Consider the following 23,163-nt stretch of genomic DNA (forward strand, 5'->3'; position numbering starts at 1 on the left):
TTTTAAAGAACCACTCAAAAAAGGTTCTTTAAAATGGTTCTTTTAAAGAACCATTTGAAGGACCTTTTTAAAAATGGTTCTTTAAAGAACCATTTTTAAAAAGGTTCTTTGAAAAACCATTAAAGGTGCCCCAAAGAACCATTTCTTGATGGTTCTTTGGGGCACCTTTAAAGGTTCTTCAATGAACCACTGAAAGAAATGGTTCTTCAAAGAACCATTGTTTGAAAGGTTCTTTGTGGCACCAAAAAAGGTTCTTCTATGGCATCAGTCTAAAGAACCACTTTTGGTTCCAGTTGGCACCTTTATTTTTCTGAGTGTATGATCAAACTGCACCGGTGGAGCTCCCCTGATGGCAGACAAAGACCTGATGAAGAAGGGCCATGGAGCCTGTTATTACAGGTCTGATGAAGGTCTGATTGCAATGAAATGGTTAGACAAGAAATGTGTCAACCTCCTAAACAATGCCTGTCTGTTCATGCTTCTTTCATCGGTCAAACGGTGGAGCAAAGAGTCCAATGCAAAGATCACCATTCCATGCCCATCACTCATCCCTGTATATAATTAGCATATGGGAGGAATTAAACTTTCTGATGTGCTATTACACCCGTATAAGACAAGTTATAAGTTACAAGTTAAGGAGATGGCATATTCCACTTTTCAGGTACATCCTTGACTTGAATACCTGGTCTACAAGATGGACTGTGCCTTACTGGACCAGAAACCAATGGCTCTCAAAAGGTTTCCACCTGGCTGTGTCTGAACCAAGTTAACAAACCAGCATCTAGAGTTGGACAACCATGATCCAGCTCTCCAAGACCACAGAATAAATGTTACACTCTAAGACCCCAACGACCAAAACCACAAGCAGATGTGCTTGATTTGCACTTTTTCTGTTTTATTTTTTTTTTAAAACAAAACTGATTTTGCAGAGTAGCATTCGAACAAAGTGGTCTGAATGTGAGTATTTTGTGCTGTAGCACATTTGCAGATGAAAAAACTATGTATTTTGTTGTTGTTTTCATTCCATCAACTGAATGTTCACTGGCATGCTACTATAAATAAACTGTATCCAATGCCCGGGATAGTTTTTGTTATTAATTTAATTATAATTTGGCCCTTTATTTGATTTTCTTCAACTGCATTATCTAATGTACTTGTATTTGCATGACATTTTACCATAAACGGACATCTCAACAGTGTGGTACAGATCAATATTTTAAAAACTACAGCAATAGCACATCGAAGGTACTGAAGTTTTGCCCATCTTATTCTTCTTCTGAAGTGGTGTTGGAATTTCCAAGTAAAAAAACGCATTCCTGCTCATGCACTGCTGGTTCCCTTCTGCTGGTGCCAGGTCCAGTGTGTAACTGACAGCATCAACATTAGAGCCTCTCATTGCGCGTTTTGTTTGGGTTTCAGAATCAGAGAAAATGTATTCATCCCAGGGTAAAAAAAAAAAAAAAAAAAAAAAAGGATCCCACAGGTTATACTGAAAACCCTGGTCGGCCACTCTCGGCCATGGGCCATATAAGTGCACGCTCATCCATTCGAGCTAAACCTGTGCCCAATGTTACGGAACAAATATATATTCTCAGTGATTTTTTTCTGGTTGTATTGTTTTATGTATTTTAATAATAAAGGCCTGTATAAAGCAAGGCCAGCTGTGAGAGAGAACTAGGTCAGAGGGTGACAGGTCGACTTAGCAACAGAGGCATATTAATAAAATGCAGGAAACCAGACAGAAAAAGCGGAACTAAATAACAAGGAAGGAGTTGTTTTTATCGCAACTATGTGTGACGTGTAAAGGACCAAAATAACACCTGTATGATACACATTTTTTGGCTTCTAATGCTAGAGATCTGCAAAATGGCTTTGGGCTGTGCACGTCTCTCTCTCTTCCGGAATTTGATTGAATAAATAATTATAAACACTTTGAAGACTGAGTCGTGTTCTCTGTATTCAGTAAAAGAATCATAAAGAACTAGATTTAATACCAACTGCAATTAATCACCAAAACTGGCGAAGGGATAAAGAGGGGATAGCCTATGAAACACAAAATGACTGCCCTATATTCCACTTATTTAAACAAAGTAACTTTATTCTGAATATCATCCATTTAAACTGTGACTGTAACGGAATACAGTTACTCATATTTTGTATTTTAACGTCCTAAGACTTGAGCTCTTTCATGGCATGCATTTTTAATATTTTTTGCTATTTTTACTGATTTTGATAGAACAGTGGCAGCATAATATCCATGTAAGTGTTTATCTGGCCCTTGTAGAGAAAAATTTTGTATTTTGGTCTAGACAACCCAAAATGTGATGTCCAAATATGTGGGCGCCGGGTCCTAGGAGGTTAAATACATAACGCTGGTACATTTAGTTACTCTCCAACACTGCTGCTAGTGGTGGTGTAATGGTGTGAGTAACACTTTCTTGGCACTCTTGGAACCACTTTCTACAAACTGCAAACTGTTTTAAACACCACCCTGATCATTGTTGCTCACCATGTCTATCCCTTTATGATCAAAATCACCGTCTGATGGTTGCTTTCAACAGGATAACACACTTCACAAACTGCAAATCCTCTCAACCCAACACCAAATAACCACATGGATCCAGTTTAACCGTAATTAATGCCTCAAAACAATTAAGGTAAATCTGAAGGCAATGGGTCCAATCTCATGCTAGGAAGGTATACCTGAGGAAGTGAAACAAAAACATCTATAATATCATAATATAATCGAACTTTTACATTTAACAGGCAACATTCGGATCATGACCTTTAAACTGTAGGCATCATCCAAGCTGCAGACAGTAACAATTATTGCCATTATAACTTAAACCTGCTCCCCCCAAAGACACAAAAAACATACCTGTTGAAAAGTCAAACTTAATAATAAAAATATCAAGAATTTCCTCAGAGAAAAGTACAGTATTAGCACAGCAGTTTGACTTAAAACATACCCAGCTGTAAGAGTCAAGAAATTCCCTGGACCTTCGTGATTCATGGTGGCTGGGAAAAAAATGACAAAAATATTTAAATAATACACACAACGACAAGAAGGTTGGATTCCCAGAGAATACCAGGTGGCCAAAACGGTCATTATATGCTATGTGATCCATACTGATGTATGTGAAATCACAGAAGATCACGAGTTACCAAAAACCTCAAAGCTGGACATATGCTTTGGTGATCCTCTAACTAGTGCCATCATCATGTCAGCAGTTCAGTTTGGTGGGATGCCAATTTACTTAAAGGATCATCTGCTGTTGGCTACTCCAAGTTCTCAGATAGTTATTAAATGTAAAATATGTAGTCAATGTAAAGCTTGGAATGCTAATACAAGTCTAAGATATCATTTTCAAGTTGTATGTGATAGTAAATACCAATAACAGCGCGAGACATTCATTTTGGTGAAAATTGGCTCAAGGTCACACCAAATGTTAATAATGATAAGAACTTTATATTACCCACATTTTTTGTGGATCATCTTCAAACTTCACAATATACAAGGCCTTGAGAGGCAGGGCCTCGTCTCTTTATATTGAGATGTTGCCTTTATTCCCAGAAAAGTCTTTAAGCTTTATTTTGAAAAGTCCAAATCTGATCGAAAAACAAGGTAGATTCAGTGGTTCTTATGCAGCTGCTACTACTCTGAGCACTCAAAGCTCTTTACACAGCTTCCCTCATAAACAAAAGTACCTTTTTCCCCAAAGCTCTTTCTATCTAACATTCATAATCCAGTGTATGCGTCACAGACACACTTGGGGTTAGTGCCATGCCATATAATATATCACATATTACGGTGATTCGATCGGGATCAAACCACTAACCTTACCATTAGTAGGTGACCTGCTCTACCTCTTGAGCTACAGCCACCCCAGGTGAAACCCCCCCCCCCCCACTTTCGCCATCTCTTGTTCTTCGAAGCTGACCACTGGAGAAATTCTATGGTATGTTATATTGTGGATTTAGTAAATGTTTTTTCTCTCTTCAGGCAGGGCAGTTAAAATATTTGCAGTTCTTCAAGTCAACAGTTTTATATTAAGGACTATTTAAATGGTCACACTCATATCACACAGTATTAGAACCAATGTGTCCTTCAAAAAGCTTGTAATTATTCAATGATGGCAATTAAGAAGTATTCACTGAAATGTAGGGATTTTACTGGCACCAGGTGCAAAATATGTTTTCAGAAAACAATGACACAATGAATTCACAAATGCCCCTGATTCAAAGATGCACATTCACGATCTGATTCACTGTGTTTAAAAAGTGTCCATCGTAGTGCCTGTACATCTTATCCATTAGTTCTATGTCAAGTTCAGCATCCCCACCCTCTTCAACACTTTGTCCACGTTGGGAATGAGTTTTTCCTGAAAGTCCCACAGTCGTTTATCCACATTAAGCTGCTCCAGGGTTAATGATCCCTGTAGAGCCACACGGACATGAATGATCCGACAAACATCGAGTGGAACCTTGTAGCGTTCTCCAAAATTCTTGATCACTTCATGGACTGAAGTCCACTCCACCATTCTGTGACACAAAACACAAGACAGTTAACTGCTTGGAGTTAAGGTTTTAAAATGCATTGATTACTGAAGATCCTGTTCTTTAGAAGAGCCCTGAAGGTTCTCTGAAGGTTTCACAAATCAGCCTTGGGGGATAGTGAATGCTCCCTCAAGGTTGTTCTGGGTTTTTTGGCAATAACTTTCAGAGAACATTCCATATGGAAAGTTTCACAGAATAACTTCAACTTAAGAGATTGTTAAGGAAAGATTGGAGAAAAATAACCCTCAAGTTATTCAGACGTTCTTAAATATGTTTTGTACTTGAGACTTATTGTAGCAAACGGTCATTTGATGTTTCTTGTATGTTTATCATGGTTTTGGAGAAGTTCAATAACTAAGGTACTGTTTTATTTAGTTGTAGTTATTTTTTTTAATAGCAGCCATACAGTATATGTATTATTGAGTAAACCGAAGAACTGTATCCTAAATAGAGTAAATCTTCCATCTGACAAATTCAGCTTACCTTGGCCGAACTATCATCTTGTGTGGATGGTATATGTTTCTGGCGGGGTCCTCCCTGTAGATGTGCTCCAGAATATTAATTCCTGGCACCCCGTTCCACTGAGGCAGGTGAAACCGTCCGCTTGGCTCAAAGTGTTTCTTTGGGAAAATATGATTCTCAATAAGGAACACTCCTGCCTTCAAATCAGATAAAAACAAGTCAAATACAACTTATTGTATGGGATACTGAATTTTTGATGAAATGTAATTGTGTTATTTTTTTCAAACTTATTACAAGAACAGCCTACATTTGGATGCTGATTTCGGAGCGTGTTCATCAAAGACATCAGGTCATCGTGCTGGTATGGCATTATAATCTCATCAATGTCATTCAACAGGACGTAGCGAGAACGCTCCATTGATCTGTAAATGCACTCATTAAGTGTGGTCAGCTGGCCAAAGTAATGCAAATCCCCTCCATGCTCTGAGTGAAGCCAGCCACGAGATGGATTCAGATGCTTGTCAATGGGCCAAGGAACCATTTCCACAAAGCCCTCGTCGCTGTAACTCTGCAACAGGCGATTGAGCTCTGGACCACAGCTGGTGTTATAGATCACCACTCTGTTCACACCCAGCAACCTGGGACAAAATAAGGCAAATTGGTTCATCGTTGTCAGCAAACAAAACAGATTACTAAAAACAATTGTGGTTTATATAGCAAACAGTTGGTCATTTTTCTATCCTTAGTATAATATTTATACTGTGTTATACTATTTATACTGTATTAGCCTGTACCTGTCACAATAGCTTGCAGCTATGTGACTGATAAAATACACAGACAAAAAATAATATTATAATCATTAAGAGTAGACTGTGGTGTTTCTCAAGTAGGAGGGACACTGTCTATTCCTAACTGGTTCTGAACAGCTGGAAATCCAGTTTACAGGGCTAAAAATCCATTTTCCTACAGTGTCTGAAAAGACGTACAGCTCCTGCAGAAATTTAAACAGTGCTACTGTAAATGTTTAACACCAAGTGATAGACGTCTGAGTGGTAAGACACTGTCCAACTACACTTTAAAAAAAAAACAAAAACAAAAAAAACTCTGGCAGCAACAGGAGTAACAGACACAACTGTGCAATGTGATACAATCCAGACACTGCATTGAAGAGGAGCCTTTGCAGAGCTTGTTAGGTTTCATTCTGTGTCAGGACCAGCTGCTGTTGCACATTTTTGACTTTGTAGCTTGTGGTGGTGTTGCAGTACTCACTTGTACATCTCCAGAGTCTGTGCAAACTGAAGCACATTGTTGTAGTCACCAAAGAGGTTAGAGATGCAGACTGTGAAGTCAAACTGCATGTTTTCTTCCTTCTGTCCAACTGTGTCTTTGTTTCTTATTGGGAGCCATTGATCAGTAGATGGACTCTCTTTGTCTGGTGTAGTCAAGAGAGTGACATGTGTCGCATTGCAATTCTGAGGAATCTGACACATGACATCCGTAGTGACAAAGGGAAAACCAAAGTTATCTGGATGCTGTAAAATTGTTGCTGGAGTGGTTTTACTCAAATAACCAGTACAGCAGAAAAAGCAGTGAAGGGGTTGGATGGAGTCTCTCCTAAATATGCCAATGATGCGTATATCAAAATCCTTCACTCTTTGGTCCATGTAGGCTGACACCAGTAAGTGCTTGGTATTGTTAAGCGGCGTGATGGTCTGCTCGGATATCCTCATGGAGCAAGCACTTGGCGGCCCAGATGGTTTTGGGATTGAGTTGTATGTGCTGGGCGTTTTCACAGTGAAGACCAAAAAGAGGAAGAGTGCAGTGATGAAGACGAGAACCAACTTCTTTTTAAAATGCTTTAACAGCTCCATCCAGCCAGTGGAGATGAAACCAGTTCCCAACCTGTACCAGAACACAGAATTGTGGTTAGTTTCAAAACTAGTTTTGTTCATGAGCAATAGTTCACCAGGCTTTCAAAAAGGAAACCCTAAACATTTTCAGTGGGATATTTTCTTGGGTTGTTTATTAAATCCCTTAACACTGACCTGTCAATCATTCAAACATGAAAAGGCACTTAAATCAAGAATGAGCCAGTGTTGTGTCTACACAGACAACTTAGCAAACAATCAATCATAAATTTTATGTTAAAGCACCTTGTTACATGCAGCCTGATTCAGCTGAATCTACACCAACAAGGTCATTCCTGAAGAAATATTAACCAAAACCTTGTCATATCTCAGCATGCTGTGCAGTGTATCCTTAACAATATGAGGAAACTGGACAAATGGAGGGCAAAAGAAGAAGTGGCAGGCCTAAAAAAAAAAAAACTATCTACAGCAGATGAACAGTATCTATTAAAAGGCAAACAAATAAACAAACAAAAAAATCCAGCAAAGACCTGGCACAGGAGCTGAGATACATCTAATCCTCCAGTTGATCGACCTACTGTTCAGTGAAGCCTCAACAAAAATCGTCTCAATGCAAAGGTGGCTGTCTAGAAATGTTTGGCAGAAAAGTCAAATTTTGTCCAAAACTCGAGTGCCTTGAGGTGACTTTAGTTGTGATTTGGCATTAGAAAAAAATTTTTTAAACTGAAATGAATGAGCTCTTGTGATGGTATTTGCTTAAAAATGTGCAAATAGAAACAAAAAGAAAGAACCACAACATTACAACTAATACATGCTGTGAGCAGTACATTAAAAAGAAAAAGTATGTCCATGCTTTTTTCCTTTGTTTGATCCATGCAATTAAGAAATGTTTAATAACAGTTAATACACCTACGACTAGTGGTGTGTATGGTTGTCCAGCTGCACCATGGCACGACAGAGGGTGATTAATATGGGCCAAAAAAAAAAAAAAGTCATTGGACATCCTCTTCCCTCCTTGAAGGACCTGTCCAGCACTCACTGTCTCACGAGGGCAGGCAGCATCCTACAGGATTGCACACACCCAGGGCACCGGGTGTTTAAGCTGCTGCTGTCTGGCAGGAGATTCAGGGTACTGGTATGTGGATAAACAGACTCAAGGACAGCTTTTACAACAGGGCAATAGCCCTAAGCAATGCTAACAGCTGACCTGATTGGCCATCACGTGCAATGAACATTCACCCATTCATTTATATATTTATTAAGTCATTCATTTTTCTTTTGCTCATACCTTTTTTGCACTTTAAAAAAAACCCCACTTTAAGTTATTGTGTTGTGTTCAGGTGTGCATAGTGCTGATGTGGGACAATTTCCAATTTCGTTTGTACTATTGTACTAGGTATGACTCTGACAATAAAGCATTATCTTATCTTAAAAATATATATTTAAAAAAAGTTAAAAAGACTGTTGCAGAAGCCAGAAAAGAGTGGTTTAAGACTGGCGGAAGACCTGCAAATAAGGACACGGAGCAGTTGGATGAATTGCTGATGGGAATAATGGAAAACCAACAACCTTTGGAGAACATATGAGATGAGCTCAGACGGGGGATCAAGCACACCTAAACTGAGTATATTAGTGCACTGATTTAGCCTCTCCTAATCATTTTATACTATTGTTTGTCATCAACAACTGTCTCATCTGTTCATTTAATCACATTAACTGTTCTTGTGTGTAGTTGGAAATCAAATGGACAGAAATGCAGAGTTGCAAGGCAACTTCCTAATGGAGCTTCGGGAGTTGCAGAGACGTCAAACGGCCGCTGGCTATGTCCAGATGTTGACGAGAGGATCCGTTATTACTGAGGGCCCTCGTCTTTGTGGTAACAACTGGGTTTTTCAACAGGACAACGCTACAGTACACAATGCCCGCAGAACAAGGGACTACTTCCAGGAGAATTTCATCACTCTTCTGAACTATCCCGCGTGTTCCCCTGATCTAAATCCAATTGAGAACCTTGGGGATGGATGACAAGGGAAGTTTACAAAAATGGACAAAAGTTCAAGGCATCTTCACCACTTGGAGAAATGTTTTCAGTTGCCTCAAGGAAAGGCTTGCAATCAAGCATGCAGCAACAAATTTTTGAAGTGATCAAAAATAATCGTGGAACTACTCATTACTGACTTCATGTTTGGAACTTTGACTTCAGTTTAGGAGGGGGGGCTTTTTTGGAGGTGTGATCCTAAACTTTTGATCAGCTGTAAAACCGCCTGTTTCAGTTTAATTGTTTTAATTGCATCAAAAAATGTTTTGTCTCACTCCCATTTCTTCTCATTGCATGTTGAAGCTCTACTTGGAACCTTGTTAAGATCCAATCATGCAAAATACGATTGTTTTTTGCCATTTTTCAAGATGTTTTAATCTTTTGAACGGGACTGTATAAGAGATATTTAAAGTTATCAATTTTTCCTATGCTGCATAATTCCATAAATCTTGCTTTATACTTTTCATGTCGAAAATAGTAAAAATAAAGTAAAAACATTAATGAGAAGGTTTGTCCAAACTTTTGACTGGTAGTGTACATTTTCTAGTAGAGAGGTAACGAGCTGTTAAATTTATTTAGAAAAAAAGATGCCCACGGGAATATGGAGGAAAAACACAGACATGAATGTAGCTTACATCTGTGGATCTGTGCAAAGCTGGCAGTGTTAAATTTCTTTCAAAACCCCCACGTGGGCTTGTGATGTATTATATTTTAACCTTTTTTTTTTTTTTTTAATTTGCCTCTTACGGGCACCAGCATACCCTCCGCATTGATCACTCTGCTTACTGCCACAACATCATCATGCAGTCACTTATATTAATGCCACTATTAAGGTGTGGTAACCTGCTGCAGTATTCTCCTGAATGATAGGTGCTGGGCACAAATGTACCGATGTAGGAAGAGAAGAAATCAAAACCAGAAGTAAATAGTTTTTCCAAAGTGTTTTTAACAAAGTCTCCAATTTTTAAACAGCTGCAACATTGTCCTCTGTATAACTGTATCCGAGTTTCTGTACTGGAATATCATTAAAAACGAACACACTCAAACATTTGTGTCTTCAACCCAGCTGTGACACAAACCGCCACGTTACGAGAAATCGAGAGCCACACAATCGGCCGCAAATATTGTGACGAATGCCTCATGATGTGATATCAAAATCAGCGAGCGACACCCATGACACAGGTTGCACAGCAAGCATAAAAACAACATCATTATCCATTCCTGGGTCCACTCTTCTTTGATTTCCATAGCCAAAACAAACACTGTGGTATCACTGAGTTAAAAGTGGCCCAAATGATTTCATCTTCAATAAAATGATCAGTGTGGCTGCCTCCCAGCTGTTACAGTAACATTAACATCCAGGCATGCATGAAAGAGAGTTTGAAGTTAGCAGGAAGTTAGTTTGCCAGTTTCCATCTAAAGATGAAATTCCATGATCCGACTGGCACGATCTGATATCGTCGTGTTGGTGTTGTTCCCAGATCATCATACTAAATGTTGTTCCAGGATCAACATTGCAAGTGACCAATCAATGTTGTGACGTCATACTTTTGCGACTTCGAGAAAAACCGCCGTAAAACAAAAAACTGTACTTAAGCTGCGAGAAACCGCCTCTGTCCACCGATCAACGGACCCTGACCCTGACCCTTTAATAAATGGTAAGCAGAACTGATATTGTCCTTGCAACATTGGAATTTCATAAATACATGAATGGCTTGGCGCGCAAAAGAATAACCTGGAACAACATTTTCATGATGATCTGGGAACAACACCAACACTACGATATCAGATCATCCTTCTGACTGACGGATTTCTAAAAACACTAAATTAAACAGCACCAGTGTTTGTATGGTTTATGAAGTTGGGCTAGCTGGCATAGAATGGCTAGCTACAGAGCTATGGTTAAGATAATACAAACAAATTTGCAGAACGAAGATTGAGGATGAACATTAACTTTTTCACCCCAAAACCCCTTAATGTGATAGTCAAATATATATACAGTCAACCATATAACAGGTGTACAAGCTAAGCCTACGCTTGAAGCCACTGAGGTGTATGACTGGTGAACTTGACAAGAAAGTCCAGTCAATAACTCCAGCTGTATTTACCTTGTCAGTTTAAGCAGTCTAAGCAATCACCATTGATTGCATTTGATGTTTCACAATTGATCGTAAGATCCAACATCATCCAACATAAATCACCGCAGTCACAAACTGTTTGGTCCTTCCAACCAGCAACACCTGACCCTAATTAAATGTTCTACCTTCCATACAATCATTTACAAATACAAAAAGTGACACCTAGAGGCACACATAAGGTAATAAGCAAAACACAAAAATGGCTCCTACACACCAGGCCCTAAGTGTCAGACATGACAATTCTAATTATAAAGCAAATAAGGAGCCAAATTAAAAATAAAGTACTTCCATTTTAGACACACACACAAAAAATAAAATAAAATAAAAGCACTTAAATACACTTTTAAACTACAGTCTAATGTAAAAGACAAAGTTTAGTTACAGGGATTTCAAGAATGTTGGTCTTTGTCTTTAAAGTCCATTTTTATCATGAATGGTTTCACGAACACGTCTAAGGGGCCAAGAATCTCGGGGGACAGAAGAACCCATTAAAATAACTATATACCCTGGTTTTAGATTTTTCCTCTTTTGGTTGTCTTTTTGTCTCTTGTGTAACAAAGGCAGGTATTCACGTATCAGGAGGATGTGATTTGGAGTAAATGACTCTAGGTCTTTTGGATCATCAGGCAGCTTTGTTATGGGTTGATCAATTGCAATTGCTTCAACTTCACACAGAACTGTATTTAATCCATTGTTGTTGAACTGTTGTTGCTGAAGAACTGATCTCAAAATCTTTCTGACCATATGAAATGCCACCAGTCTGAGTACTCACAGCCCTGCCATCATCTATCACGTCGGCAAGCCATAAAATCATAAAAAAAACCAAACAAACAAACAAAAAAACAATCCAAAAGACATGAGAAGCCAAGCAGGAAAGACAAGGGAGGGAGAGGGGAAAGGAAAATAAGCAACCGCCTCTGTCAAGAGCCAAGAAAGGTCACACATACAAGTTTTCTTTACCTCCTTTTCTTTTGTAGGATTTATACAGAGTTGATTATTTAAGTAGGGTTCCAGCCTTCTTCTCTTACATCCTACTTCACGAAGGATTGTTTTCAGTTTAAGGAACTAAGCAACAGCCTCCTCTCAGACTCAACGGGAGCCTGAAAAGTATGTCATCAATCAACATGTAGCATCTGGCAAGTCTTTTACTTTAGTAAAATTTACTGTGGACTCACTTTTGACTTCAGGGTCAACTGGTTCTATGGAGCTTTCCATTAGACTGGAGGGGAATCACTTTCCGGCTTCTGCAAAACCTTTGTTCCTTCAATATAGGGACTGTTATGATGTGGGATATTTTGCGGCAGGGTGGGATTTACCACTTTGTCAGCGCAAATCCTTCCTTATCCCAATACAGAATCATTTAAGGTCCTTCGTCCCTATTAAAACAAAGATGATCACTACTTCAGTCAATGCACCACTTTTGGGATTATTCCAGCCTGCTGAGCTCAGCAACAGAAATCCTATACAGATTACAGACAAGTCAGACTCAAAATTTATGCAGCACTTGATGATGAGTTGTAGCATACCATTCTCCTATCTAACCCTGCCATGCCACTTAGTATCTAAGGCACAGATAAGAACTTGACGAAAACCGCCAAGGTCTACAAACCATCAGTGGCTCTCCTATATCATTATTGGTCACCTGCAGCCTCCTCAAATGACCTTTGATATTAGTGCAGCACTCACTGCTAAATGCCTTGACCCGACTGACCTTTCCTGCATTCATTCTGACAAAACATAAGTACCTCAAAGATCTTCCATTGTAATCATTTGAACAAGCACATCCATTAGTGCTCATTGTTGCTGATCACACTGACCTTATCTACAGCACCAGTTTGTCCTGGAACCCCGGGGGTCTAGCTGCCACTAAGACTCGCCTAGGATGGGTGTTGTTGGGTTCAAGTCAATCCTGCTGGTAAGCAGAAACTGTTACTGTAAGCAACCACACAGACACCAGTGCACGTTTCACTCGCAAGGGTTTCAAGGAGGGCAGTGCTTGCACTCGCCTGTCCAAGCAACTGTTTTATTGACAACAGAAGTTACACATAATTTAGTTAACCACGTGACAATTTTAAGCATGATATCGATCTCTCCAGTCGCCCTCATACAGAGTGTGACTTTTCATAAACTAATGTGTATCATGCTGAAACAGCAGAAGTGAGCGTTTTGCTAAACTATAAAAACAGGAACTTGCAATAGGTCATATCTCAAATGATCATTTAAAAGGTGTGAAATCTTGCACTTTAATGGAACATTTAATGGTTTCTAAAGCTATAATGGAAAATTTTAACGTCGTGGCTGAATTCTGTCTGCACAAGGTACATTAGTATTTTAATCAGCACACATACAAGCAATGGAACTAAAGCTGATCTAGCTCTTTCTGCACAATGACAACCATATTAGGACACTCAGGTGTCACAAGGGCCAACTCAGCTTATGCAAACTCATCATGCATTTCAACAATGTTTCCTCTTCATTAGCCCTGTGGCGTTAGATCTTAAGAGAAATGTGGAAAAGTTATGGCAACTTACCGCCGTGAGAACCAGGTAACTAGATCCCTAGAGGATCAAGAAGTTATCAGCCTTCTGGAGACCAAGATGACCAGAGTAGAGGTGAATGGGATACCTTTCCATGCTCAGCACAGGTATAAAGTTATATATAATGGTATAAACCTTTATCATGGCAGAAATTTTGAACTGTCATAGCAGGACATCCACAGATGTAATACATAAACCTAACAAGAGCAGAGTTCCCATTAAAGATATACTGTACTGTGAGCCACTCCTCATTTCTTTATCTTTTCCTTCCAGCCTGCATTGCTCTATGACCATTTTATACCTTTTAAAGTGTTGCTGTGTTTTTACCCCCTTTTATGAGCCTGAAACCTGAACAGTTTACATAGTTTTGCAGAGCAAGCATCATAGTGAAAACCTGCATATGAGCAATCCTTTGACTACATCCTGCTGGTCACACAAATATTGTGGGAAATATAAACAATAGTTTTGGAAAGTTGGAAAGTTATTAAAAAAAAAGAGAAAGAAAACATGGCATAGAGTCTCTTCATTTTCTTTTCCAACCTGGTGAGTTTCCAAAAAAGGCCAGTTATACTGAACCTTTGGTGTATTACTGTAGAGTTTTAAACTTACAATATCATAAACTAATTTACTATTTTATTTTTTCAGTATACAATAGTACATGGCTCAGCATAGGGGGATAAAAAGAAATAAATCACACCTCATAGTAATTTCTGATGTGAGCTTCAGTAGGTTTTCTTAGTGAACATGATCTTTGCCACATTTTTGTGGATTTGCACCATGTGTAAATAGTGTGCATTACTATAGCAACCTTTAAAACACTGACGTATTTTTTACAAGGCCATGATTCAATAGAAAATGATGTGTGCACTGTGCCACTGATGTCATTTTGTTTTTCAAAACATTCCATAAAGAAGTTAAATAATAGATGCTAATTTTATACATTAATTAAGTTGGTGCATGTCTTAAATACCTAATAATCACATCAAATTACACATTATACATTTCGATGAAGCTTGATCGAGACATGACGGCATTCTTCTTATAACCAGGAGAGATGAAACAAGAGGAGAGGAAAAGTACAGCAGTCGGGTGCGACACCAAAGGAGCAGGAAAGTTGAAGGGTGGAGCAATAAAAAACATAAGTAAGAATTGACAGAGGGGCCATTATGGTGTAATAAAAGCAAAAACTATGAGGCCAGGGCTGGTAAAGTTTTTAAACTGAACTAAGTACCGTCAGCATATTGTCTCACAAACTGCTGAACTTCAGCAGTGAATGCAGACTTCATGTTACTGCCATAATATGTTTCTTGCAATTCATAGGTGAACTACATAATGTCCCGAGAAAAAATAAATACAATAAAATAAGAACGGTATTCTGTGGTGCAAAATAGCTCGGCGAAATTATAATGCAAATACAATGAAGTTACAAATGTGTGTATGGTATAAACGCTAGGACACAAGAAAACGCTATATAAATCTCCCAGAATAGAAGATAAACATTGAGCTGATGTTCGAATTAGAATATTTGTATTAATTCAAACATCAGCTTAAAGCCACTACCATTCCGCAGGTAACTCACTCGAGGCTGAAGTGTGGCCATAGTATGTTCCCCGTTTGTGCCCACCAGTCGAGAAATAGAGTTTGAATCCGTGCGTCTGCAAGTGCACTCGGAGCCTTCTCCTCTGCTGCTCTTTTTCTACTTGATTTTGCTGTCTGGAAGTGACCAAGTCATTGTCATACGTCAGAATACTAGCGGAAATCATTCGGGGAAAAAAAATCGAATAAAACGGTTTGCAAACAGAAAAACGCGCAAAAATAAATCAGATCGGAGAGGTGGTTCGTTTGTGTGCTGAAAGAGAAATTATTTCCTTACTTGGTACTAAAACCGTTTTTCTGGAAATAGAATTACGACTTCAAATTTCAACGTTACAATGTTTTTCCTCACGTGGCCCTATACGCCTTTATTAGAAAGAAAAAGAACCCAATTAAAAAGAAAAAAGTGAACATAAATATCTAAAGAAAGTAGCAATCTAAATGAAATAGTAGTAATACTGTAAATGTTTATGAGCTTCCTAAATCTTGCTCCTCAAATACTATCCGCATGTTTTTTCTTTTTTTTTTTTACTCGACTTTCGTCGTTGCCTGTTCTCAAAACCATTCCTTACCTTGTTTGTTCTCCTTGTATTTCCTCTTTGGCAGTGTGATTTTCCCCATTTCCAAATTCTTGGACCTGCGCCCAGAGTCAGCCCTGTGCTTCTATACAACCGTCACTCCCCCTTCCGCATTTTTTTTTTTTTTTTTTTTTTTTTGGTGGGCTGTAGGTCCTTTCTGTTCCTTTCCTCATATCAGGATTTTGCGCTACCTACAGCTCATTTTCTTATCAGTTCAAAGTATTTACATGTCTCTGCTATTAAATAGTGCAGCTATTGTCTCTGCAGCACAATTACCCATTGGATGGTATGGTCTCAAACACAAAGAGTGAAATGTTACAATTAACCCCATAGTCTGGGGTGAAATGGAACACAATGAAATAAGGGTACTGACAAAACATTAACATGTAATCTTTTTTTATTCAACACATGAATGTACTTAGAGCCATTTATTTAGCTACGTGTGTGTGTAACAGAATGCAGAAATTTAGCTTTTGAACATATTCCAACCCCCCAAAAAAGACAAATTATGGAATTTTCTGCAACTGAATATTTCATTAATTTTGGTTGGTCTTCCTTGAGTTTGGCCTCATTGGCTCAGTGGGCATTATAACCTACCTACAACTCTTGCACCAACTTTTGAACATAACAATGAAGCTGAAAAAATTTAGTTGTGCACCAGCATCGCAATTCCATTACTTTTTTTCATGGCTTACCTTGGTGTGGTTTGCAAAGTGCTTCAGAAAGATGAGGAAATCTGTTTCTTGCACCCATCCTGATTTCCACTACCAATACTTCCTACTGGTCCATCTCTGACACAGTGGTCTGCATAATGTATGTGTGGGAACACAAACAGTGGAGGAATTGTGTTGCCAATGTCATTAACCTCATATACAAAAGCGACCAGTGAACCTCTCTCTGCTGATGTTGTTGCCCCAAGTTGTTTAATATAAGTTAAAGTAATAGTGTGGTAAGTTGTAACATCTGCATTATTGTTACAACTAACCCAGACTGTTGCTGTTACAACTGACCCAGACTCCTATAGCCATGAACTAGCTAACATTACAGCCAACGGCTAAAACATTAGCACTAAAGACCTACACAGAATATATCCCCATAGGCATACAAATAACATAATTTAAGTTTGATGAGTTTAACTGCAAAGCAGATAATGCTATTAGAAATTGAAATAAAGTAGAAAAGCTTACTTTTTGGCATACAAATTACTTTTTATTTTTCGTGTAAATTGTCTGTGTTTGACAAAATGTGCTGATTTTTTACATGTGATAGCAGAACTGAATTGGGCATGCACAGGATGAATCACATCATTTGAAACTTAGCCCTGATTGGAGAAATTGGAAGTGTTACAACTGACCCACGTTACAACTGTCCCTGGTCTCCCCTACTCCTTTGTCAGTCGGCCGCGGACCTCTGGTCGTGGCGGAGGACTGGCTGTGGTGTATCGAAACTGGTTTCACTGTCGCTCATTGATGGTTGAAAAAATGTCAACGTTTGAACTACAGCTGGTTAAAATTGGAAATAAAGATCCGTGTTACTGTGGTGTAGTCTATCATCCACATGGACCTAACGGTCAATTTTTAAAGGAATTCAGTAACTTTTTATCTTCCATCTTGAAGTTGTCCAGATTGCTAATAATTGGCGATTTTAATATGCACATTGATGATGACTCTGACCTCTTTGCCAGAGGTTTTCTTAGCATCATGGACTCTTTTCACTTCACACAGCATGTATCTGGCCCCATCCACACCAAAGCGCACACCCTGGACCTTGTTTTTACTATTGGCTTAACCATTGACTGTATTAGTTCTGAGGATATTTTTATTTCGGACCATCATTGTATTATATTTAATTTGTCTTTTTATTTGCCTCCTCCTCCTGAGAGTCGTGCTTTTAGCTTAGATTCTTCTACTGCTGCTACTTTTTCTGACGTTTTTAATTAGGTTCTACCTGCTTCAAATGATGTTGATTTATTAACAAATCTTTTTAATAATTATTGTCTTTCTATTATCGATAATATTTGCCCTTTTAAAACTAGACTAGCCCCTGTTACAAAACCCTCGCCCTGGATAAATCGATCTTTCTCTGTGGCTACCCCTAAGTTCAGATCCTCCATCAGCTCTCTTGCCTATGGGGTGCCTCAGGGCTCTGTCTTGGGACCGTTATTGTTTTTGTTGTATTTACTCCCTCTTCTGCAACTTCTTAGCTCTTTCTCTGATATTTCATATCATTGTTATGCAGATGATATTCAGCTATATATCTCTTTTAAGCCACCTGATGTTTCTAAGCTCCAAATCTTGCAGTCCTGCTTTCCGTTAGAGATTGGATGGCTGGTAATTACCTTCAACTAAATGCTGATAAAACGGAAGTCATTGTCTTTGCTACTGAGAAACTTGTTCCCCTCATGGTTAAAAATCTAGGCCCTCTTGCTTCTTATATTAAATCCTCCATTAGGAACCTTGGTGTTACATTTGATCCAGCTCTGACGCTGGACACACACGTTAAATCCTTGGTTCGCTCTTGTTTTTGCCATTTAAGAAATATCGCTAAGCTGAGTCCCTTTGTGTCACGTTCCGAATTGGAAATGATTATTCATGTTTTTGTTTCCTCTCGCTTAGACTATTGTAATTCCTTGTTAATTGCTTAAGTAATGCCTCCCTGGAACGACTGCAGGGTGTTCAAAATGCTGCTGCTAGGCTTCTGATAAAGCACCACAAATACTCCCATGCCACTGCCCTGCTGATTCATCTGCATTGGCTCCCTGTCAAGTTCAGTGTCCATTTTAAGATCATAACCATGACTTATAGGGCCCTGCACGGTGTAGCTCCAACTTACATATGTGATCTTCTTCTTCCTTATCACCCCAGCAGGTCCCTGAGGTCCTGTGACCAGGGGTTGCTGGCTGTCCAGCATACAAGGTTAAAAACAAAAGGTGACAGAGCGTTTGTATCAGTGGCTCCCAGACTATGGAACTCGCTCCCTTTGAGTTTGAGATCTGTGGACTCAGTCATGTCTTTTAAAAAGCAGTTAAAAATGTATCTGTTTAAACTTGATTTTGGTTGATTTTGTTTTGTTTTAGATTTTAATGTCCGTTTTCTGCCTTTGTAAAGCACTTTGTGATTTTATCTTGAAAGGTGATATATAAATAAAATTTTACTTTACTTTAAACATGCTTTCTAGTATTACTTCATCCCATCCAAATTTTGTTTTGCAAAGCTCTTTCTTTAATTTTGTCAGGCAGCAGAACTGGTGCAACCCCCCCCCCCCCCCCAAAAAAAAAAGAATAAATATTGATCACATTCCATGTCTAGTACAGGTTTTTTTTGGCACATCTATTTTTTAGGTTAAATGAAACAGTTTCAAAACACCACTTTAAATCCAAAGCTCTATTCACAGTTCCTCTCTGTCAAGATTTAGATCCTTCAAGTCTTTAGCCCTTTGCTCATCTGGGATATTTTGCAACAGGGTGCAATTTACCACTTTGTCAACGTAAATCCGCCTTTATCCCAAGAAAGTATCATGGCAGCACTGATATAGGAAGAGAAGAAGTCAAAACCAGAAGATAAGACTTTGGCAAGTTTTTTTTTGCAAAGTTATTCCAGAAAGTCACTTTTTAAAAAAAGATTGCTGCAAAATCTCCCTCTGTATAGCTATATAGCTCAGGGCTTCTGTACTAGAATATGATTAAAATGGTGATAAGTGATGCAATCATACTCATGTCATCAACCCAACTGGGGCAGCCATTGCGCAATGCTCCAGGTTGCAAAAATCGCTTTCAAAATGACAGCACACACCACAAATTGCACCCTCATTTTTAGCATGCACCACCACCTGACAGGGGCAGGCATTGAGCATAAAAATGGCTTAATTCTTACTGACATACTTTATTCCTTAAGCACAAGAAAACGCTATTTAAGTTACATCGAAATCGGAGTAGAAGATAAATACTCGGAGTGGTCGAATTAGAATATTTGTATTAACTTAAACATCAACTTAAAGCCACTATTCACCATTCAGCAGGTAACTCACTCGAGGCTGAACTGTGGTCAGTATGTTCCCCCGGTTGTGCCCACCAGTCGAGAAAGAGTTAAACTTTGAATTGGTAGGTCTGCAAGTGCACTCGGAGTCTTCTTCTCTCCTGCTCTATCCGGGCGTGACCAAGTCATTGTCATACGTCAGAATTATCCGGGGGGAAGAAACGAGTCAATAGGAAAAAACGAATTCGTAAAATCGCACAAAACGTTTTGGAGAACTGGGCTTTTTGTTTCGTTTTATTTGTTTGTTTGTTTTGCGTTGTGCACTATAGACGCACTCGCTTCTGATCGTGGTCTAAGCTTTATCGCGCAATGCCAACTACACACAGCTAACTGCGACGTAGTATTAGGGGCACATTAAGAAAACATATTGCTGATCATTTTGAGAATAAAGTCGAAATCTGTCAGTTACAGGCTATTTCCTTTTGTGCAAATCCACTTCCACATTTGTGTGTTTTTCTCTGGCCAGATAGAGCGTTCGGCACCATTACCACACTGTGTTTATGGGCTGAAAGAGAAAGACTTTCCTGTACTTTTTGCTAAAACTGACTCTGAGGTACGATTCCACAAACTCAGAATGCTCATTTCGACCGTTTTTCTCAGAATAGAATTACGACTTTAATCTCTAGATCGTCGATCATTTTTTTTCTTAATGTTGCTTTGATACTCCATAAGGCTAACCCCCCCCCCCCCCTTGGGTTAATTTGTTATCAAAGTGACTAACACATAGCAGAGGAAATGTAAACAGTACCATCCATCCATTTTCTTCCGCTTATCCTTATCAGGGTTGCAGGTGTGCTGGAGCCTATACCCGCTGTCGTAGGGCGAGGCCTGCATCGCTGTGGTAGGCTAATGTCTTTGGACTGTGGCAGGAAGCTCTAGAAACCGGAGAGAGCCCACGGTGTCTCAGGTGTTTTCTGCCGCAAACACGGACACGCAGCCCACCAGCTGCAGAAGGCTGGAGCGGTTCCCCGGACCCTCCAGCGAAGGCGGATGGAGGCTGGAGCAGTCCCTCGGACCCTCCAGCAGACGACGAAGGCTGGGGCGGTCCCTCGGCTCCTCCAGCGACGGCGGACGGCTGAAGCGGTCCTCGGACCCCTCAGCGATTGGACGAGCCCCCATATGTTACACCCCGGCCTAGGCAACCGGGGTGCAACGCAGGAAAATTAAAAATAAGGCAAAAACACACGAGAAAAACTAATACGGGCTTCCACAAAAATAATCCCAAGACGAGATTTAAAGCAAGATACGACATTTATTTACATCACCAAACACAAGGCGCCAAACTATTTACAACGCGGGGGGGGGGGGGAGATCGCAACCATGACATACAGAAACACAGGGCTTAAATACATAGAAGGAGCAATTAGGGAATGGACCACAGGAGGGAAACACAGCTGGGGCAAATTAGACCTGACGAGACAAGGAAACGTAAACTGAACACTAAGATAACACAGACTTTCAAAGTAAAACAGGAAACACATAACAGTCACGCCAAAACAAAACGCCTAAAACAATACACTGCCAACGCCGAACCGTAACAACTTACTCAGAATATTTAGCAAGATTTCCTGGACTTCGTTTTTTTGTACTTCTTCCAGCTACACTGAAAAGCACCAGTCATCTCTTTTTGTAAACTGCTACAGTTGTCACATGAGTGTAAGAGGTAACATGTCAGTGTTGGGTTCATAATTTGCTTTTGCATCAAGTGGTTTCTTTTATCTAAGTTTTGTATCCATATCTCAAAATCTGTGACAACCAATCAAGAAAACAGCAATTCCCCCCATCATTGGCTGTTCTTTCATCATAAGGGATAACTCTTTTTCATGATGTTAGCATTTAACCCAGTTTGTACAAGAAGAATGCAATTTGAAAGTCTGCGGCTGTGAAACCAGTCAGGAAGTGGCATTCAACGTCCTTTTTATCGCATGCATTACTTTACTGCATTAGTCAAGCTTGTGCCTGTCGTGATGTTCTTGTTCCCATTTTTTTTCTTGTGCTCCCTGGTGTGTGCTTATCCTCTGCATGCATTTATTTTCATCATGTCTTTGTAGTTTCTGATGCTTGACAAGCAAGCTTGCTTTTCTCTGGAAGGCATCTCTATCTCTCAGCAATCTCACACACACTACTGTGGCCACAAAATTCACTAGATGCGTTTGCTCTATTTTTGAGTTTCCCACTATCACTCTCTGCCGACTAACAAGGAAATGATTACAAAATGTTATTCAACTTTTTGCATTGAGGCGACAAAATCTTATTTATCCTGATAATTCAGTACAGTGCATGAAGCAAAGAACAGTGATATAAGAATGAAAAGAATGTCGTAAGAAACCAATCTGCGACTAGTATAACGAGGAAGTTTACCATGAGTTTGACAACAGAAGTTCTTAATTAAACAATCCAAGCATGTTTGTAACCTGTCTTTCAGGAAGTTAGCTTCTTATGGCACCCCAGGGCCTCTTCTATCACAACTTATGTAAATTATTGAAAGTGTACATGTTCAAAGGTGGTGCACCTGGCCTGTCTCATGTTTCATGTTTCTCACTGCTCTCATAATGACTATTTTGTTGTGGGGTGGACAAGAGAAATTTTCTTAGGGTGGCCACCCTACACATATCCAGTTCTTACATCCTGTAATATGTATTATATGTGGTTAAAATAGATATAAAACATATATCTATAAAATATCTGAAATCTGAAATCACACACACACACAAAACCCTGATAAAAACCGAGTACGGAAAAAGTTTACTGTAAAAACCACAAACACGTTTAGTGAATTATTTTCATAACCTGAAATGCAAATATAAATTGTAAATTTTAAAAACCTGTGTACAAACTTTGGAAACAATTAAGTTAATACAACCATTTACCTAAAATTGCAACCACCACGAATACTAAAAACTAAAACTAAAAACTAAAACTAGTCGATATCGCTCTCTCTTTAGCCACCGCCACTTCCCCAAATTTTCCCTGTTCCTAAATCACCAAATCCCACGTGTTGTCATATCATTTTTATCGGTGGACATGGTACACTATTCCACCAATAGGAAAGGGTGGCATTTTTTTCCCTTATTTGCGCTGTCCAAATGCCGTTGTTACCGTTTCTTTTCACTTATCATAACTCCGGTGTTAGTGGCTTATCAATAAAATGTAAAAACTGGCATATAGTTTAAAGTCTGGACTTTCAACACAAGCTGAAATAGAGACCCTGATGCTAGAAGATGCGTGACTGCAGCTTGTAGCTATATCAGCTTAAATTGGTCATGTGATTTGAAGGTGTGGCTGTCTGTCAACCCAGAGGGTTAATAACACTCGCCTTCATTCCAGTTCTAGAGTGGAGCAATCAACCACCTGTGTT

At 39.2% G+C, this 23,163-nt stretch overlaps 1 protein-coding gene across 8 annotated transcripts; it reads right to left on the minus strand.

The window, feature by feature from the left end:
- Positions 1-301: 301 nt before the first annotated feature.
- Positions 302-23,107, minus strand: LOC146552285 (uncharacterized). 8 transcript variants are annotated; one of them, XM_085256611.1, is made up of 5 exons: positions 20,554-23,107; positions 6,289-6,921; positions 5,327-5,657; positions 5,041-5,216; positions 302-4,542 (listed from the first exon to the last, which is right to left on the minus strand). In XM_085256611.1, the coding sequence occupies exons 1-5, from the start codon at positions 20,637-20,639 to the stop codon at positions 4,320-4,322; spliced, it is 1,449 nt and encodes a 482-aa protein (XP_085112737.1). In that variant the 5' UTR covers positions 20,640-23,107; the 3' UTR covers positions 302-4,319. The 8 variants fall into 8 exon arrangements, with proteins under 8 accessions (XP_085112737.1, XP_085112741.1, XP_085112743.1 ...); XM_085256615.1 differs by lacking the exon at positions 20,554-23,107 and adding an exon at positions 19,798-20,425; XM_085256617.1 differs by lacking the exon at positions 20,554-23,107 and adding an exon at positions 19,779-20,425.
- Between the last annotated feature and the right edge of the window lie 56 nt (positions 23,108-23,163).

Source organism: Mchenga conophoros, linkage group LG19 (genome assembly GCF_057382185.1).
Source record: "Mchenga conophoros isolate Kocher_MC1m ecotype Shallow Benthic linkage group LG19, M_conophoros_male_GT1.1, whole genome shotgun sequence".
In the NCBI taxonomy this organism is placed as follows: domain Eukaryota; kingdom Metazoa; phylum Chordata; class Actinopteri; order Cichliformes; family Cichlidae; genus Mchenga; species Mchenga conophoros.

Bases quoted from the DNA above. Each gene is read 5' to 3' on its own strand.
- LOC146552285 (XM_085256611.1), bottom strand. From the start codon at position 20,639: ATGCAGGCCTCGCCCTACGACAGCGGGTATAGGCTCCAGCACACCTGC. The intron at 6,922-20,553 runs GTACTGTTTACA...GTTCTGGTACAG, and splicing joins CGGAAGAAAATGGATGGATG to GTTGGGAACTGGTTTCATCT. The intron at 5,658-6,288 runs GTGAGTACTGCA...ATTTTGTCCCAG, and splicing joins CAGACTCTGGAGATGTACAA to GTTGCTGGGTGTGAACAGAG.